The sequence below is a fragment of the Neoarthrinium moseri genome (assembly GCF_022829205.1).
Source record: "Neoarthrinium moseri strain CBS 164.80 chromosome Unknown scaffold1_Wmoseri_CBS_16480, whole genome shotgun sequence".
NCBI lineage: Eukaryota > Fungi > Ascomycota > Sordariomycetes > Amphisphaeriales > Apiosporaceae > Neoarthrinium > Neoarthrinium moseri.
The window spans coordinates 1,398,732-1,418,010 of record NW_026055115.1 but is presented as its reverse complement, the minus strand read 5'-3'; the positions used below and the strand labels follow the sequence as shown (position 1 = coordinate 1,418,010).

The following is a 19,279-nucleotide window of genomic DNA, read 5'->3' as shown; positions in this document are numbered from 1 at the left end:
CACAGACGCTCAGCTGGCGGTGCGAAGATTCATGCATGCGAGAGCAGGCCCAAGTGTGGCTTATACCCATGCCCGAGTACGGCTCGCTTCTCGGCTGCTCATGATCTACGGTAACTGTACCTGGGCTGATCTTATCGCATACCCCTGAGGCGCAGTCCGCCGCCGGGGGATGCTGACCGGGTACCTGACTTGCTGCTGGGTTATGGTCCCCCGTCTGCATATCTGTCAAATCGCGAGTGACGATTCATGCGCGGTAGAGATCTCAGTAAGCGGCTCTAGATTTTGTTTCGATCGGCATGAGGCTCACACGATGCTATCTATATCTCGGAAAATTCGGTGTTAGTTCCCAGGGTCTTTGTGGCCATAGTCTGATTTGGGGACCTTGGGTTGTAAGCTAGCTAGCTGTGGTGTTTTGAGCGTGGATGTTCGCGATAGGGTATCAAATCGCCAAGTCGAGTGATCACTGATATCAACTGAAAATTCATTCGTCGTCATCTAGCTAATGCTGAGCTACGGATATATACTGTGTCTCGAACACATCGTCGCAAACTTCATAACACCATCCCAGTCCTCAACAGGACCTTCGCCTGGAGTTTGTGATATCCCAAAATTCCAAAGAGCCATTGAAATGGCTGTCGTGCAATGTTCCTCCTCTTCGTACCCCAGCGTAACCCCAGCTCCATCAAGGGGTATCAGGTATTTAGCTATCTACGATTAGGAACGTGCCACGTTGATTCATGACAACGGCAAACAAAAGACGTAAGGAAATAATGCTGAATAAGAGCAGTCTCCACCGAATAGTATCAGTGGGAGTGTTTGACTTTTTTTTCTTTTTCTTTTTGTGTGTTTGTGGCGGCGAAGCCATCCTGCAACCAGGACGTCCTCACCACCAGGCTTTGCGCGTTCGAGAAACCTTCTCCGAATCGCCTGCTGGGCTGGTGGCATATTTTCACCTCTCCTATCCACTTCCAGAGGGTCTCGAACGAGAGTATGTGCGGGCGAGCCAGTGTGTGGTGAGTGGAGAAATTCGCCAGAATGCTTGTTGTCCAACAACCTGACTCCGATACCAGTCTATAGTCCAGCCCCGGCCATGTGCAGAGTATCCAAAGGAAATGATTTCGTAACGTATCCAAATTTTGAACGTAGCAACGAGGTTGCTTGGTATCGTAACAGAGTGAAGCCAGAAAGATGTCTAGATCATGTTGGTAAGACCATCCAGAGGGGTGCCGACCTTCATTGGGGATGACTGCTGTGTTTGCAGCGGTTGCGGCGTTGCCAAGGAGGGCACAGGCATTGGGGTTGGCGTTGTTGCCATTTGTACCGTCTCCGTTGGTGTTATCTCTGGAGTTACGGGTTGTTGCACCTCAACCTTGGGCCTTGCCATCTGGGACGCTGCTAGAGCCCTCGAGTGGCTGCTCTCGCGACGTCTTTTGGGCGCATCCTTGATCTTGGGATGTGTGTGGCACTGCCATGGGGTTAGTCTCCGAATTCCCTACGGCAGCTAAGAGAATTCTTACCTTGTACGCGTGTCTGAACCAAGTGGTCCCCTTTTTCTTGCTGCTTACTAGCGCGATCCAGTCATTGCAGCTCCCGCAGAGGCCTTCCCAAACATCTGGGTTTCCATCCATGCGTCTCGTTTCTTGAGGTTCTTGGAAGGGGTTGCCGGTGGCCGCACTGATGCCATGGGTGAAACTCTTGTCGTACCAGAAGGCCGAATTTTTCAAAACAAGCCACCGGCCCGGTTTGCAGATTCCACACCACCCTTCTCTCTTGTTGCCATGGCCGCGAACCCACCTGGGTGTGTATAGGTCTCCATCGAAACGCAATTCTTGTTCATGGGGCACCATATCCGGGTCTTCGGGGTTCATGTCCTCCGGAGGGGGTGGTATTTGCTCCTCATGAAGAGCCGCATACAGATCCGGTGGGTCGGAAAGATCCGTGTAATGACCATGTAAGGAGTGCGGGTCGGCATTGCTCTGAAGCATTCTGAATAGCCCGTGTGACATCAACGGGGGCGGGTTCTCAAAATGGTGCATCTCCGGATGGAATCCTTGTGATGGCAATTGCGAAGGCAATTGCGACGGCAATAGCATACTGTTTCGGAATGCTGGAGGGTGTGAGACTAAGAATGGATGCTGCTGTACTGCCTGAAGGTTACCGAAATTGAGAGGCAACGGGTTATTGGGCATAGTCGGCGATGAGTGCCTAGATGTCATTCGGGCGCCAAAGGGGTCATGAGTGTGGTGGTAGACGAAGGGTGATGGTCTGCGGTTGGGTGTCGTGCCGTATGAACCTGTAGACCATCTCTTGTTCCTTGCGCTGCTGTCAACATTGTATGGCGCTGATCGCATTCCAGGGCGAGGAGAAGGCGATGCCCCACGGCCTCGACTTTGGGTGCGAACCAACTCAGAGCGGCTCTGAGGCGTCATCCGCGGAGACGCAACTGGCGATAGCTGGGTGGAGGACATCATTGAGTTCCTGTTAGACGTAGGCGGGTAATCCGAGGTGAAAGAGGGTGCTTCAGACATTGCGGCAGAGAACTCCTCATAGGAAGGCATATCAGAAAGGTTGCCAGAAGTCGACATGGTGAAGGATGATCCAGACATGCGACGGTGAGTGAGGCCACCCTCGAAGTTTAGTCCACCTTCGTTCTCCATCCCGTGCGTTGCGTATCGTAGATCCAGGATGGGGATGGCTTCATCTGTCGTCAAAGCCTGGCCGATGTGCATCTCTGTATCCAGTCCATGTGCCTCCAGGTTATCCTCGCATGGCTTCATTCCCCACGGGTCTGCCTCGGAGGTCAGCACTGTGCCAGCCATGCTCCAGAACGACTCACTGCTTTCCATAGTGGTGACAGGATAGAAGTCTTGATGCATCGAGACAGGCCGAGACATGGTGTCGCTTGGAGTGTTTTGCATCGTCAGCGCGCCGGAGTCCCAAGTAGGCAATGTGCCATATTCCTCTCCGACGCAGTACGAGAAGCCTTCATGAATAGTGGCCGGCCGCGGTCGCATTCCTTGAGATGTCGGCGTTGTCCATAAGCCCGTCGGCGCACTCATGCCCTCCGTCTTTGCTGGCATCTCACTTCCATTCATTGTGATGAGGGGAGTAGGACGTGGCGGCGGTACGTCTCTCCTGAATTTGTTGTTGGGGTTGAAGGTGAAGGCAGGTGTTTGTATCTGGTGCCGCCTAGGAGGATGTGAGCCTTGTGTGAAGAAGATATAGCATCTAGATTAAGCATACAGATGTGCCTGATTTGAGTCCATGGCTATGGACTTTGACAAGGGAGTGAACGTGGTTTAATCTATTATGTACCGAAGGCTGAGGGAGGGAGTGGCAGTTAGCATTGACTGGGGACAGGACCGAGGGACTGGCGTCGTTCATAGTAGAGGGAACCACTGTGGGATCCACACGGGCCACGAATCCAACACCAGTCAGGGAATAACCCCATCGAGAGAGTGGACTTACAAGGTAATAATAGCATGGGATATGACTGTTTCAGAGCACAGTCGTTAATATCCCCGTCGAGCTCGACAGGCGTTGTGCCGGTAAGGAATGCGTAGATTTTCTCTAGTTCTGTATATCAATAATGACTGCGGGGGTGCCTCGGATCAAGGATTGGAAAGAGCGTCTGGTCCAGTGGATTACAGGAAAAAAGGACAGGTCTGCTCTGGAGCTGTGCGAGTGAGGTTGGAAAAGGAGTGTGGTGAGTGTTGACCGGAGGAGAACAACTCTTTACGGTAGGTCTGGCAAAGCACAGATAGACCGGCGCGTCCGTGTGGGAAGAGAACCAGCTCCGAGTATTATAGACCAGAGGGGGGGATAACAAAGTAGGTTCAAGAACAGGGAAAAAAGGAGCGACTAGTAATCGAACAGTGGACAATGGCGTACAGGGTGGGCAAGGCGGAAGAGGAGCGAAAGGCAAGATAGAGGAGGGGCAGTGCAGAACCCCGGAGGTATAAAAGAAGTACTCAGTGGAAATCAGCATCATCCATGGCCAGGGCAATCAATTCAGCACGGCCAGGCTGGTTCAGGTTCGGAACGTCGGTAGGAGCTAAGCCGGATTCCCTGATACAAACCTGGCCATGTCTGCGAAGTGGGAGGAGAGAATGGGTGTGCGAGAATTTGCTTGGCGTGCTGAAAAGAGACGGGCACTACGACAGGGACCAGGAGTTCTGCAAGGATTTCCAGTACAGGGTTCATCAAAAGGTTACATCTAGCTGTCGATGATGTGGTGCCAGAGGGCGAATGGTACGGGGCAGCGACGGGACGGGCAAAAGAATGGAGTCCTTTGGAGGTTTCCTCACCCATATAGAATTACCAGGGACTGCCCCAGTTAGAACGACAGGGTAAGGGGCTGCACCGGATTGGGAAGACGGGTACAAGGGGAGCAGCCCCAATTCGAGGTTACCATGTGGGCATCCTCTAGCGAAAGAATAGGAAAAGTTGCGTTTGTCCTTCACACGGCACTTGCAAGAGGATGAGGAGCCGCGTCTGTCTATCTGAAAGTGACAAGAGGGCAGTGCCCGAGCCTCGAAACCGTCGAACTTCCAGAGTAGCTGGTAGCGTGGAAGTGGCTTGTCTCACGTCGTTACCGACCATGTGGGAGGGACCCAGACCTAGGCCAACTGCAGTAGCTGGCGGAGAAGATGGCGAGAAGACAGCGCACCAAGCTCGCCGACCAATTTGAAAAGACCCCCTCCAAGGGCCAGTCCCGTATCTGTTCTGTTGTCCTGAACCGCCTAGCGAACTCACGGACCAGACGAGTGTTTCCTGCGATCGTATGACACAACCACGACACGACGCCGGCCGGATACGTCGATCTGGAGAACGTCAGGTTTCCAGCGCGACATTGATCCTGGTGCTCGTCTACGGGGCTGACTAGGAGCGACCGCCTTATTACCTTAGGGGATCCAGGACCCCGGCGGGCCAGCCTAGAGAGCACGCTAGTCCCGACTGAAGCCGGATTCAACGGCGCAACCATCAACGCACTCGCGTCTTTATCGCGATTGGGGACCGACATTGCCTTCCGTACGTTGTTCGCAAACCAGAGCACTTTACAGTTCGCTGCAGACAGCAGCCTGGAGAGAGTCGCCATGGATTCTGGGGTGCCCCTCTGTCTTGTCACCGCCAGACCGGCGCAGCAGAAAACCAACGGAGGGTGATCATGGATCGCTGTGTTTGGTTACAAACGTCTCGAACATCGTGCTGTAACTCTATTTGGAGCTCCATACCCTCAGCTGCAGCAGTGGTGCAGGGTCGCTACCCAGAAAGGTCTGCACAGAGAGCCCCACCGGCAGATGGACGTATGTACCATAGTAGTTCAAACCCCAAGATCTTGGTTGGGAGCAGATCACCAATGAGCTACGGGGGACGGGATGTTGCAAGCAAGATCTTAGGAAAGTGAAGGACGTACGCATTCGGTCACTCACAGCCTCGCCCTCGTCCTTTACTGGAGACGAGAGATAGAAACCCTGTGAACGTAGTCATCAGTGCAAGAGGCTGAGCATCCGTTGGCTGTTGCAGGTCGGCGATGAGATGGCACCTGCTTGCCTGGGTCCCTGGGGGAAAAGTGTGTTCCAGGGGACCGATGTCACTTAGCCGTAACAGAATTCTCTGGATGGAGTTCACAACCAGCCCTTAGAGATTATGAGGGCCAATGGCGGGGCAGAGTCTGGGTGAGGTGAGGAGGAGTACAGTGGTAGACTACCAGAAGCAAAAAGCTGCATCCATCCCTATGGGTTGCGCTCCGAGTTCGAATCGCCAGCGGGCGCTGATAGGAATGTCGACAAGGTGGTGGAGGGTATATGCGATCGCCTGCGGCCGGCAGCGACAGCAGCTACAGTAGGCTACTGCAATAGCACACGACAGCGAAGCGTGCCCCTCGTCGTATAGGAAGATGAGGATGCCCAGAAGCCCGTCGTGGTCGTTGACGGACGCGTTTGAGGTTGGCGTTGAAGGTTGGGCGGGGTCAGGGCTGATTGGCTGGTGCGGGGCCAGCATGCAGGGGCTCGCTGTCTCAACCTCCAACTTCTGAAACGCGCTGATCCCTGTCCCCCTCACCTCAGCCCTCAGGGCCCAGACGTCCGTTGAATCGCTGGCAGCCTGCTGAGCCGTGATCCAATGTGATGTGAGCACTGAGCAGCGTTCGCAACCTATTGTTGTCAACCTTGCCCATCTTACTTACCCTGCCGGCTGCCTCTCGGGCGACGTGGTGTTGTTATCCACACTGCACAGCAACCTCGATCCATCGCAAAGTAAGCCTTCTCTTCTCCATTGCTGCTGACTGCTGCTGGGCCTGCCCCGTAGGGTGTTTGGGCGTGTCACAGACATGCTACGACGGACTTCCGGCTGGCGATCAGGTCAAACGTCGGATCGTATGGCTCTGATTTCCTGGCGAGGATACAGATGGAGAGAGCCTCTTGTGTCCAAGCCTCCACCCCGATGACACCGTATCATCGCCATAATCGGATTTGGAAGCTGTCTCCCATACTCCGTCTCGGGACCTCAAGCGAGAAAACGCCATTGTTTCTTTGGGCTTTCCATGCAGCGGACGCCATCACTAGTGTGTTTGCACAATGTGACCGTGTTACGCCATCCCCCTCGCGTCCACGGACCAGGGCCTATGAATAATCGATCGTGATAGTATCGTCTAGAACGTGTTGTAGGTGGGGATGCGCGAGACAACTGGCAGTTTTGCCGCTTCTTGGAAAGGAAGCCCTGGCCCGCTCGCGGCACTGCACCCGCTCGACCGTAATAGAAGTCTCTGATATAGGGTGAGGATCATGGCCTCACTCACACTTCGGGCCCATCGGGCTGGGCTGGACTGGGGCGATATCGATAACGTTTAGTGCGGGACGTGCATCCTCCAGCTTGTCTTGCTTCTAGTTATAGATTCCGCGGTCTGGTATAGGTGTTGGTATAGGCCAGCTGGGTGTAGACAAAACGCGGAATAAGGTGGCTCTTGTGCATATGGTATCTATCGCTCAGCTGAGCCACACGTTAGACTTGCAAATATAGACACACTCTCCGATGACACCGTGTCGAAGTAGTGCGGTGTTCACACTGCTTTTACTAAGTATTCAGCCCGCATAGTCGGTTGCAATGTACCTGCAGCCGACGAACGGCTTACACTGGGTAGCCATTAAGTCAGATGTTAATGTGTGACATGGCGCATATCTCACGCTCCTACTTCCACATCGAGCCGTGGTATCGGTCCACGATGCGCGTAGCGAGGTACACGCATTGGCAAGTCGGAATTCACGAGGAAAACGGACTCGTATAGTGCTATGACGTCCAGAAGATCCGGCCGCCTTGGATTCTAGCGACCTTCGAGGCCGCCACTACCGGATCATGCTTGGTAGCGTCGGAGATTAAGCTGGGCTTAGTCTTCTCTCCCACTTCGGCTCTTGGTGTTAGACTGCAAAATCTGGCAGCGCTCAGACCCTTATCCTCGCACGATCAACAAGAGGGTCGCACTGGACTATGGCGTGTAACCTAGATCTTTTTCTAGCGGGCTTCGATGACTTGTTCTGTGGAGTCCGCTGGCCCTCGCCTTCCCCGGAGCCAGCCGGGATGTGCCCAGGAGAACGCATAACAACGCCGACTCCTTTGGGAAATTAATCAATGCCCTCGCCTTTTTACCCGCAGACCGCAGACCTTATTTCGGCTCTTATGAAGATCTTGGGCCAATGATGACGCGATGCCGTCCCCCAGGAACAGGACACATCGGGCAGAGTTGCGCTGCCTCAGCCAACCGCAACGCCGTGGCTCGGCTGCAGAGCGAGCTGGGCCTGCACGAAGCACACGGCCGACAAGACAAGCCAAGTCGGACTTACGCACTCACACGCACTTGTGCAGGTAACAAAGTTGAATCGAATCACTCCAGAGGCTGCGTGTAAGGCACCATCTTTTTGTTTTATCTGATGTCGGCATGTTTGATGTTTAACACACCTATGGGAAACTCATCTGTGATAGGCCGAGGCTTCCTGCGGCATGCAGCATGGCCCATCTGCCTTCAGAAATAGCACCGCTTGCCGTGAAAAGGAACAATTACTTCTGGGGCTGTCCTATCGCATCTTTCTTTCCAGCAACTGACGGCCGAGTTGGAGGGGATCCATCCTGCCGGCGCGACAAGGGCAGCTCAGAAGACCTAAGCTGACCACGGAAGGCCACGAAATCCCAAACTCTCGCAAGTCACCTGGAAGTACCATCTATTCCTTGTTGATCTTCTTCCATATCTCTGTCTCTGCTGCGGCGAGCTTCTCACCTGTGGCTTGGGCCCACTTCTTTGCAGAATTCCAGACCCCTTCATCCGCGTCGCTGAGCTGGTCGGAGTCGTTCCGCAGTACGGCGGACCTCTGGTATTTGTCGAGCTCCGAGGCATTCACATTTTGTTGATATCCGGGGGGATGCTGCAAGCTTTCGGCTTGACCAAGGCCGTGACCTGTGCCTAGCCCAGTGAATGCCGATGAGGGAGCCGCGGCCGTAGACGTGCCAGTCTGTTGGGCCGGGTAAGCCATGGTTGGTGGCGGTATCGACATCTGCTGGGGGTAGGGCATTGTTGCAGCCTGGGGAGCAGACGTCGTTGGCGGAGGCACGAACCTCTCGCCAGCCTTTGGGGGTGGAGGAAGGTGAGTCCCTGTCGCTTTGGGCACAGCTCCCGGCTGGGGTGGTGGGGGACCTTCGTCTCTCCTCAGATCCTGCGTGGGAGTTGGCTGTAAAGGCGCGACGTGTGCGTGAGCTGTTGTTGTGGCCGCGGGGAGCGCGGGCGCAGCTCCAGGCTGAGCCTGAGGGTATGCTACTTGTGGCCTCGTCGGCGTTGCCGTGACGGCAGCCGGAGCTACTGCACGTTTACCAGAGTCCAGCGCATCTTCAGAAGCTGTTTGGGGGGTGACTCCTGAAGGCTTAGAAGCGATTGGACTGTCAGCGTATACAGGAATCGGCGCCATCTTCAGTGATAACAGCGAAGCTCGGTTTGTAAAGAATCTCAGGCAGTCAGTGCTTGTCCCAAAGCCAAGCCAACAAATACAACTATTTGGTTCGTTCGGTTACAGAGCTTCAAAGTGAATTTATGGCCTGAGACTGGTCGAGGAATGTTGAACGAGCTCCGTGGCCACAACTAATTGACCAGGTAGACACGACGTCATTGGCTGTCAGGTGACTTGGTTTTTCGGCTAAGAGGTGGAAAAGCAACCGTACCCCAGCTACGACGAGGTTCCTACGATACAAGCGACAAAGGTTCAATAGAAGAAGTTACTAAGGCAGTTTATTTCATAATGTTCCAGCATGTGAAACCTTTGCTACTCGCATTTCATGGTGATGGTCATCGCACTCCTGTAGCGTGAACAGCTCTGATGAATACAAAACAAAGTGGCCACACTACAAGCTTATGATAACCCTTCAATAAAGCTCGCAGCTGTCATCAATCCCGCGAATGAGTAGCAGCCCATGAGTCCATCTGTGTTCATTTCAGTCGGAAGTGACCGAAAAGTCGCTCTCATGGGCTTCATCTGGGTCTCGGAACACAGCGATCTCGATCTTTCCTTCCAATGTAGAACTAAAGTAACTCGATAATCGGGCCTCGTCCTCTGGACTAAATTTCCAGTTGCCTATTTGATTGAGGATATCAACGCTGATACCTTTATGTAGATTTGGGTCCAGACGACGAGCGAAAGCCTGGAGACCATCGTACGTAAAGACCGAGAAGGCGTTGATAAGCAGGACTTTGAGGTGCCGCAGAGCACTGAGCGAATCCAGGATCTGATCGTCTATCCAGTCGCCACCAAAACTCAGCTCCGTCAACTCAGGTAATGCCGTAACAATCAAGCGAAGATCGATGGTCCGCACAATGGCTTTGGTCAAGTTGAGGGTTTTGAGGTTCCGCAGTTTGCAGATTGACTGGGTCAAGGGGGGACTTTCGTGGATGATCGGTCCAAGTCCATCGGGTGTATCATGCAGCCCACCTATAGTAAGATTCTCCAAGGTCTCTTGACGAGCTAGGGCTTCCCAGGCAGCGGAGTCTAGTTCCCCATGAGAGCTGAATCCCTGAAGGCTCAAGGTGGACAGCCTTGTAGATGGCATGCTGAGCACCTCCTTGGTGATGGGTAGGGCATCTTTAATATTGCTGAGGTTCAGCTCTCTGAGATTTGTGCAATTCTGGATCCACGTTGTGATCTCTTTCAAGAGTTCTTCACTCAACACCTTCAAGTCAGCTGGGTCGTCTCTTCTGTTCTCGATCTGCAGGATTTCAAGCGTTGTGCAGCCCGCCAGCACGTTGAGGCATCTCATTGCTTCTGATGACAGGCTACCAAGTTTCAACGTTTTCAAAGAGTCAGAATGGGCGTTTAGAGCCGTCAAGGTTAGCTCCCCTATATGATTCATGCTAATAATTTCGAATTGCTCCAGAGTATTTGGTCGCAGGGCTCGAAGGAAGCTAGCCATGTCCTGGTCTGCATGGCCACCAGCGCAGGAGAGGCAGTTTATCTCGGAAAAGTTGGGACAGTGCTCGTATATGGCACTGGCAGCCTGCGCTGTCAAGACCGAGCCGTCTTGCAATTGGAGCGAGACAAGCGAGGGCAGGCGGGTAAGCCAGGTCGACAAGATCTGTTCTGGAATCGTGATGCCTTCAAGGTGAACCAACGCTACCGAGGTCTTGGACTGATCAGCCATTTGTTTGATGCGTTGTGTGAAAAAGTCGCCGCATTTGATCATCGTTTTCGAGAAGTCAATGAATGGCATGGCTTGATTCCTCGTCGGCCTTTTGGGTTTCTGATTGTCACGGAGTACGAGGAACTGCTCCATGTTTTCCTGAGGGTCAAACAGCCAAGGCCGAATTGTGGTGTCGCGCGAAATGTCCTCTAGTAAAGATCCATAGCTGCCCAATGACAGAGATTGGATGTAGGTGCAGTAGGGGAATGCCGTCTGGCCAAGGCTCGATAGAAGAATAGACTTCCAGAGTCTGGCCAGTTTGACCTTGTCGTAGGACTCTGACACGACCACTGGGGATGATTCATGAATGCTACCTGGCATCAGTCAAAGAGCACGGCTGTAGTGATGCGCAGGTGTTCCTGACCTGTATAGTTGTTCGAGGGCAATGCTTGCCACTCGCCTGCTTACAAGAGAACATCGGAAGAGTGTCGAAAAATCGAGGCGCAAAGCAAGCTCCTTACACAAGAGAAGGAGGATCTCTTGAGGGAGCGGACTGTGAGCCATGGTCATTTGTGCGGGAAAGACTCGGATCTGTGATTCGATTCTCCGATGAGGATGACGGACGTTCACTTCCTCAGTGCACTGAAAGGTCGCTCTAGAAGCCGGATGGCATAGGGAGTTGGCGGTCTTGACGTGAGCAGATGCGTAGTTTATTGATGCAACGGAATTGATGTCATCTAGAAATGCCTCTGCCCGCGCACTGTACAGTGGCGCTGCAGCCTGCTTGAGTCGTACAGTAAGTCTAGCGTAATTAGCACTACGAAGCTACCCCGCGACGCGCTTCGCCAAAGACGCGACTGATACTTTGTACACTGCCAGGCTACAGTACCTACCGCCATTTGCTCCGCCCTGGAGAAAGCCTGGGACAGGCTATCGTATCAGACACAAGCTAAACCAAAGTCATCACTTCGGAAAGCTGTCAAGTGTGCCCCTTTGGATCGCCTGAAGTCACTCAAGAGGGTTTTCACCGTTGGTTCAGAGTCATGATGCAATATCAACCAACAAGCCCACCATGCCCCTACTCAAATTCACCTTGAGCGAGGAGGGTGTCAGCGCTCTGCGCGAAGCTCTGGCCTGCCTCAATAAGTTCAGCGAGGAAGTGTCTCTCGAAGCTACGAAGGATAAAGTATGTCCTATCTTCTGCGCAACACTCCGCTGTCTCTGCGCCTTGTTGCTGACTTTGCTGCCTCTAGCTGGTTTTTACCGCGTTGAACTCATCCAAGTCTGCTTATGCGTGCTTCTCCTTCACCACCAATCGTTTCTTTTCTCGATATCAATTCGAAGGCGCAGCACAAAACAGAAGCAAGTTCTTCTGTAAGTTGTACAACAGGGTATGGCCCTTAGATACGGAGCAGTCGTCGCACCTCCTAATGTGACGCAGGCCCTTCTATCCCTCTTCCGTGCTCGTAGCGGAGATCCTTTCCACGAGCATGAGAAGGACACTACCATTGAGCGTTGTGATGTCGCCGTTGAAGATGAAGCTGGGAAGAACAGCAGATTCATTGTCAAGATTATCTGCAGAAATGGTAATGACGACTACTGGCAGCAACATGCATCGGCGGCTAAACAGACACAGGAATGACCACGAAATATCGACTGCCTTTCGAGGTCAGTCCGCCGACTCATGCAAAGTTCAACAAAGTCGAGGCCACGAACAAGTGGACCATGGCATCTCGTACTTTGCGCCAGCTGATGGACCATTTTGGGCCGGGGATCGAATTCCTTGATATCCACTCTGAAGACGACCAAACCGTTAATTTTACATGCTTCACCGAGAAGGTAGCCCAAGGCGATGGTGAGCTCTTATGTTCCCGATTCCCTGCAGCAAGCTTACGTATCTTTCTACAAGAGGTGCTCAAGAAGCCCCTTCATACTTCGATCGCTATAGAGCGCGATGAATTCGAGGCTTTCGAAGTCGCGGAAGAGAATTTGCACATCGTCATCAGTGTTAAAGACTTCCGAGCTATTACACAACATGCAGCTCCCCTCTCAAGCGGGATCACTGCAGTGTACTCCACAGCCTCTCGGCCGATGCAACTGAGTTATGAAGGTGATGGCCTCAAATGCGAATTTCTCCTCATGACTGTCGGTGGCGAGCGCGGAGACTCTGGCCAGAAAGCAAAAAAGGCAAGAGCGAATGCCAAGGGTCCGCGGCCAAACCAACTCGAGGCTGCTACTAGTAGAGCGACCTCACGGGCTCTTACCCCGGCTCAAGATGCTGCTCCGGCAGGACGGAGTTCCACACGACCAGATCCTGTCCCATCATTACGCCCACCGGTAACTAGGCTGTCTCAAAGGCCCCCTCCGCCTACCTTTGAAGACGATTCACTGTTTGTCCCGCAAGACAATGATAACCAGTGGGATCCAGTCAATCTCAACGAAGATGAAGAAGAGGAGAATGCTAGGCTGGAATGGAACGCAAGTGCTCCGCAGGTAATAACTCGTACACACATAGCCTCCGAAAGCGGCCCCATGGACTAACTTCCCCTTAGACCTCCACTGCACCAAATATGAGATCAGTCATGGCTCAGCAAGCCGCCTCTCATGGCGGCTTTGCGGGTGATGAACCAGACCAGACCCCAGCTCCATCAGATTTCGAGCCCACTCAGCGTATCTCGCAGGTCCGGAAATATGGTCTGTTTGGAGATTGAAGACCCACACAAAGCGCGATAGCCGGTTGACAGTCGCCATATACCGGTCCCCGTACTTCCAACCATCGATTCAGGTCATCAAGGAAATGGGGAGAGGTCAGGGCAAAAATTCGGCGCTATAGATGTATGCCCTCTGCTTGCACGTATATCCAGCTAGTCGCACAACCCGCTCCGATGGCGGTGACTTGGGAACCATCAGGCAGATTCGTAGACGAAGCAATGGTATTCCAACGCCCTTTGACATCGCCAGCTTTCCCATCCGTTTGCGGCCCGCAATTGCCATGTTCGCCCCATCCCCAGGTGATTACTTCATCAGATTCGGTAATAGCAAGAACGTGCTCGCTGCCTGCTTGAACGCTCTTGAGTTTCGGCAGGCCCGGCGGTGGCAGCTGACCGTGGTCGTCGCGGCCCCATGCAATGAGTATGCCATCAGATTTGAGAGCGTATACACTTCCCCAACTCCCTGTGATTGAGACCCACCCAGGCACAGCTTTGAGCGCATTGGATTTCAAACCCCATTTGTCTGGACCGAGTACTGCGACCTTGCCCTCCTTTTCTTCGCCGATAAGAACTGTTGAATGCTGGCCACAAACAGTACTGATAACCCTGAAATCGACCTCACTGCCGAGTCCGATCTTTTGCGGCGCAAGATGTATGACTGGAGCTGATGGCCCGCCATCATCGAGATTGACAAGCTGGCCAAGCTGCCCTTTTCTGCCATTTCCCCATCCGTAAATCTCGCCAGTATCTAGAACGGCTACCATGTGCGCCAGCCCCGCTTCAAGATGAACGACTTCAGTGCCTGGAGGTGGAAAATTGGGGATAAGCCTCGGTTCCACGATCCCCTTCGCCTCGAAACCGAGCTGTCCTTGCTCTCCGGTGCCACAGCTGTACAGCAACGTGGCTTTCCCGTCTTCGTCTTTCAGTGCAAATGTAGAGCTCTCCCAGGTGCAAGCCACGGCCGCGATGGGGCCAAGGGACTCAGTTTCCGACAAGATGAGCTCTTCGAATTGCGCATTGTCGGCGGTGCTGATGGTCGTGATACCGCAGGCTCCTTTAGACGAATCTCCGCTCCAGTAGGCTTTGCCTGAGTCTGTGAGAACGATAGTATGATTCCCTCCCGCCGCAACCTTCACGATCGGGTCCGAGGGGGGCTCGCAGTGGAAGACCACGGGCTTAGGCACTGATACGTCTTCTTTGTGCCCTAGCCCTAACTGCCCCGATCCATTGGATCCAAGAGCAAAGAGGCCGGACATGACTGGCACGTTGCTGGGCGGTCTTGATCTTGAATTTCGACCGTCAGTTTGGCTTTGCAGTGACAGCTTGGCTTATGCGTGACGACGGCACATTACTATATCCGGTGATGTAAGTCAAGCAAGGCCAGGGTACCTCCGCCTATGTACCCTGAGGTCCGGAATGATCCCGAGGCTCCACATTTCTTCCGGTGCCCCACCCTCCTGAGAGCTCAAAACTCTGCGCGCCTGTCATGGTCCAGATATTTTGTTTCTTTCACCTCGCACAATCAAGTCGCAGTCGCACTTCAACGCTCGACTTCTCCCGCTGACCTGCTCTGGTTTCCCTGGATCGGTCGCTGAAGAATGAGGTGGCTTCTCGTATCTTGAGCAGTCAAGTGACGAGCGGGACTCAGCCGCACACGAACTAACTCCAGGCGTTCATATTCAGTACTCGTTCCGAACCATGGCCGCGCCCTCCAGCAAAGTCCCTCCTGAGATGGAGGGCTTCGTGGTAGGCATCATTGGCATGGGTGAGATGGGGAAGATGTATGCTCAGAGGCTCAGCGACGCTGGCTGGAGGTAATAATTGCCAATGCCGCCCTGGAATGGGTGCTTGTTTCCGCGCTCGAGCCTCTGGGAAGTTCTTTTGGTAAGTCGTCAATCTTCACTTCACACGTCCACTCCCTACACCTGCAAATGATGACTTGAGTGCATTTGGCTCGAGCATGGCTTGTGATTAGCTGGATCGGCCATTCTGGTCCCCAGCCGGTCGCTTGCTTTCCATGATGTTAATTCTCAGCTACCTTAATTTTTTTCTGTCTGAATGCAAACCCTCACACACACGTTTGATGACTCGACATTCTTGGCATGTCGCTAACCATCTCTCGATAGACTGATCCCGATTGCGAACAGAATCAACGGCTGCGATAGAGAGGAGAATTTTGAGAGTTTGAAGCAAGAGTTTGCCAGCAGGGTATATATCTGTAGTTACCATCCAGCATCTCAGAAGCAGATACTGAGAGTCTGTCCAGAATAATGTCCAAATTTTCCGTAATGGCCACTTCGTGTCCCGCGCAAGCGACTACATCATCTACAGCGTCGAGGCTGCCAATATTGATCGTATTGTGTCCTTGTATGGCCCTTGTAAGCCTGGACCTCGCCCGGCCGGCTTTCTGTGTGTGGCTGACCCATTTAATGTCAGCTACCAAGATGGGCGCAATTGTAGGCGGTCAAACGTCGTGCAAGAAGCCCGAGATCGACGCTTTCGAGAGATACCTGCCGGCCGATGTCGACATTGTGTCGTGCCATTCTTTGCACGGTCCCGGTGTGGATCCCAGGGACCAGCCTCTGGTACGAGATCTACTCAGCCAGACTCCTCGCGCAGCCACTAACTAGAGACCGAAAAGGTATTGATCAAGCATCGAGCATCTGATGCTTCCTTTCGTAAAGTGGAGACGGCCCTGAGTTGCCTCAATAGTCGTTATGTTTACCTCACCGCACACGAACACGACCACATCACGGCCGATACCCAGGCCGTGACCCATGCTGCCTTTCTCTCAATGGGTAAAGCCTGGAACAGCATGCAGGAGTATCCGTGGGAGACAGCACGCTACATCGGCGGCATCGAAAATGTCAAGATCAACCTGATGTTGCGCATATACAACCAGAAATGGCATGTCTATGCGGGTCTTGCAATCCTCAACCCAGAGGCTAGAGTGCAAATCGAACAGTATGCCAAGAGCACCACCGAGCTGTACAAGCTGATGCTCGGAGGCCATGCTGAGGAGCTCAGAGCACGCGTCTATGCTGCCAAAGAGCGAGTCTTCGGCGGCGGCGCAGGTGGCAAATATCGGTGGAAGGACGAGCCGCTCCTTGATGATGAGGTCCTGGACCAATTCAGCCTCGGTAAGAAGCCTGAGCTGCTACTCCCCAACAACCATCTCTCTCTCCTCGCCATGGTTGACTGTTGGTCTGCGCTTGGCATCGTGCCCTACGATCACATGATATGCTCGACGCCCCTCTTCCGGCTGTGGCTGGGTGTCACCGAGTCCATCTTCCGCAACTCAGAGAGGCTTGATGAGGCTTTGCGAGTAGCCATCGAGGATAATACCTTCCGCAGCGATGATCTCGAGTTTACGTTCGCAGCCAGGGGCTGGGCTGAGTGTGTGAGCTTAGGGCACTTTGAGACGTGGAAAGAGAGGTTCTTGGTCACCCAGCGATTCTTTGAGCCAAGGTTTGCGGGTGCTATCGAGGTGGGTAACGAGATGTTGAAGGTACTGGCGAGGAGGCGCAAGGGAAGCGTCACCTCTTCGCCTCAGGCAAAATGAACAGGGGCTTGGAGTTATATATGCCTATGTTCAATCATTGGCTGAAAGAACATCGAATTTAACGGATGTAACTCGTGATATTCTTCTCATGCAAGCTCAAAGGTGTTGAAGTTGAATATTATGCAACTTTTTCCCTGTCAACCAAATGACTTTGACTTACGGAAACATGCTCACAAATTTGATCAAGATATGGCATCCGTAGCAAAGCCGAGGGATTCGCGGCAACCCCAGCGCATTGAGCGAATATTGAAGTTGAGTACAAGAAGAAACTCCCTCCTTGTCGTACACCATGATTGCTTTCTCGAAGTCAATGTGTGACGGCGGACATAGGGGAAAACTGCACAAGTGAGGTCTACTGGTATGTGTATCCTCACAGCATTCGAAATATCGACCTAAATCTATGCCTCTAGGTTGAATGAAGTGTTTCTTCAATGCCTAGTAGGCCGATTTACTCTGCTTCTTTGGCCCTTTCCATCCCATGTGTCGTGCTGCACTTCCAATGTAGGCATCTCGATCCTTTCACCCTCACCAAGCTCCAGAGGTGCTGTTGATGCTGATGCTTCCGCGACATGGCCTTGTCCATCCATCTCGTGAAGAGAGTAAGGGTGATGCCAGTTTCTGTAATGTGCCATATTTCCGCCAGCCAGCGCTGGGTGTTGCTGAATAGGGGGTGTCTTGGCACTTTTCAGTATTCCAAAGAAGCTATTCTTGCTGGTTTGATCCGCACGCAGTCCAGTAGTTACATTTCGATTCTTCCTACGCATATGTTTCCAGACGATGCAGGCAGCTCCAAGGGCAACAACGAATGCGATACCTGCTCCAACGCTGATACCAATGACGGCACCGGTAGCCAGGTCGGATGTACTCGAGGGGTTTTCCGATGCCGACACTGTGGCTGTCGCTGTTCCACAAGTTGCAGATGCTGTATTAGCTGATATGTGACACACGGATTAGCGCTACAGCCTCCTGTAATTGCCACTCTTTGCTTACAAGGAGCAAGTCGATGAGCACAGTCATACACCATGTTGCATGTCGTGTTACCGTAGGTATAGTATTGTGGAGAAAATTGTTGCCAGCATCGAAACCCGCCGTTGTTTGAGTCGAAACCATTGCTACCAGTTCCAGCGAATGCTCCGTCGGCCACTTTGGGTCCGATCTTCGCAACGAACTGAGTGTTCGTGTCTGTGAAGAGGGCCGTCGTCGTGGAACACACCCAGAGCGCGGTCTGACCAGATGTCGTCACGACGGTTGCCACATCCTGTGGTGTATTTCCGCCTGTGGTTGGAAAGTAAGCGATCTGCGATGACAACACGTTATTGCCGTCTCTGCAATCAGCCAAGACAACATGCTCCGACATGTTCACCACCTCAAGCTGAAAGTTTCAGCCTTGGGTAGTATGGACTACCCAGACCACAATGGACGTGTACGCGTTAACAAGCCTGATTGCGTCTAAGCAGATGGGACATCCCAATATCTGAGAAGTACGTCGCAAAAAGAGAGAAAGACTATGAAACTTTGTCAGCAAACTGGTAAAAGCGCAAATTTTTCCAATCATGAGACCCGACACATGGACCGATAGCCAGCCAAGCTGAAAAGATGTGTTAGAGATAACAACCTGGCGCAAAATTTGGGGGCTTTGTGAAGCCAATCAAACAACAGAGGAAAGGGAACATGCATGTCCTGGCGACGAGGCTGTGCGGATATTGCCGTTGATCTTCTTGGGGGTTGCGAGGAGAAACCCCAAAAATAGATTTGATTTGTTGCTTCCAGCCACCTTGTGCTTATTGACACATACCCATTAAAATGTATGCTTACAACAGCAATGCTCTCATTTTCTGGGACCTTTTTCTTGGGGAAGTGCGTGTGGAAGGGGATGCAATGCGATTACCATTCAATGCCCAGAACTTATGGGTACATATTGCTTGTATCGGTAGCAGATTTAGGGTATCGCCAAATCAGGGCGAGGATACTATCCAGTTTGTCTAACACGTGTGTATCTAGCAGCTTTGGCCTCTGGCAGCTAGCTGTAACGGCGGAGAGGCAGAGGCTTTGTTCTACCCATGAACACGCCTTTGCTTGCCATGAAAGGGAATAATCTGTATGGGTGATGTCGTGAACAACAACCGTATTATGATGTAGATCTCTGGCGAGGGCCTGCTCGCCAGATTTGTTTGTGCATTGTGCAGTGGGAGCCTGTACATCAGACTCTAAGGCTCACTGATTGCCAGTAAGAAAGGCTAGGGTTCTATGCGTCTGGTTTCTTGAGTAACAACTTTTTCAAAGGGTTTTATACGCGTTAATCCATAAATTATCCACCGTCTACACCTTTGCACGGCGAGTTGGTGGAAAAGAGTTG

The 19,279-nt window shown here is 52.8% G+C and overlaps 7 protein-coding genes across 7 annotated transcripts; 2 read left to right on the top strand and 5 right to left on the bottom strand.

Annotated features, from left to right (window-relative positions):
- Positions 1-1,192: 1,192 nt before the first annotated feature.
- Positions 1,193-3,095, bottom strand: JN550_000451 (uncharacterized protein; the record flags this gene model as incomplete). Its single annotated transcript, XM_049316053.1, has 2 exons — positions 1,193-1,465; positions 1,518-3,095. 2 exons carry the CDS (start codon positions 3,093-3,095, stop codon positions 1,193-1,195), a joined length of 1,851 nt encoding a protein of 616 aa, XP_049177740.1.
- Positions 3,096-8,213: 5,118 nt separating this feature from the next.
- On the bottom strand, positions 8,214-8,951 carry JN550_000450 (uncharacterized protein; the record flags this gene model as incomplete). The annotated part of the gene is made up of 1 exon (XM_049316042.1): positions 8,214-8,951. The coding sequence occupies one exon, from the start codon at positions 8,949-8,951 to the stop codon at positions 8,214-8,216; it is 738 nt and encodes a 245-aa protein (XP_049177739.1).
- Positions 8,952-9,471: 520 nt separating this feature from the next.
- Positions 9,472-11,214, bottom strand: JN550_000449 (uncharacterized protein; the record flags this gene model as incomplete). The annotated part of the gene is made up of 3 exons (XM_049316031.1): positions 9,472-11,024; positions 11,075-11,110; positions 11,172-11,214. 3 exons carry the CDS (start codon positions 11,212-11,214, stop codon positions 9,472-9,474), a joined length of 1,632 nt encoding a protein of 543 aa, XP_049177738.1.
- Positions 11,215-11,722: 508 nt separating this feature from the next.
- Positions 11,723-13,361, top strand: JN550_000448 (uncharacterized protein; the record flags this gene model as incomplete). Its single annotated transcript, XM_049316020.1, has 5 exons — positions 11,723-11,836; positions 11,904-12,024; positions 12,066-12,236; positions 12,287-13,143; positions 13,203-13,361. The coding sequence occupies 5 exons, from the start codon at positions 11,723-11,725 to the stop codon at positions 13,359-13,361; spliced, it is 1,422 nt and encodes a 473-aa protein (XP_049177737.1).
- Positions 13,362-13,477: 116 nt separating this feature from the next.
- On the bottom strand, positions 13,478-14,617 carry JN550_000447 (uncharacterized protein; the record flags this gene model as incomplete). The annotated part of the gene is made up of 1 exon (XM_049316009.1): positions 13,478-14,617. One exon carries the CDS (start codon positions 14,615-14,617, stop codon positions 13,478-13,480), a length of 1,140 nt encoding a protein of 379 aa, XP_049177736.1.
- A 442-nt stretch (positions 14,618-15,059) lies between these two features.
- Positions 15,060-16,923, top strand: JN550_000446 (uncharacterized protein; the record flags this gene model as incomplete). The annotated part of the gene is made up of 5 exons (XM_049315998.1): positions 15,060-15,175; positions 15,488-15,569; positions 15,628-15,739; positions 15,798-15,946; positions 16,003-16,923. 5 exons carry the CDS (start codon positions 15,060-15,062, stop codon positions 16,921-16,923), a joined length of 1,380 nt encoding a protein of 459 aa, XP_049177735.1.
- A 428-nt stretch (positions 16,924-17,351) lies between these two features.
- Positions 17,352-18,280, bottom strand: JN550_000445 (uncharacterized protein; the record flags this gene model as incomplete). Its single annotated transcript, XM_049315986.1, has 2 exons — positions 17,352-17,854; positions 17,914-18,280. 2 exons carry the CDS (start codon positions 18,278-18,280, stop codon positions 17,352-17,354), a joined length of 870 nt encoding a protein of 289 aa, XP_049177734.1.
- Positions 18,281-19,279: the final 999 nt, after the last annotated feature.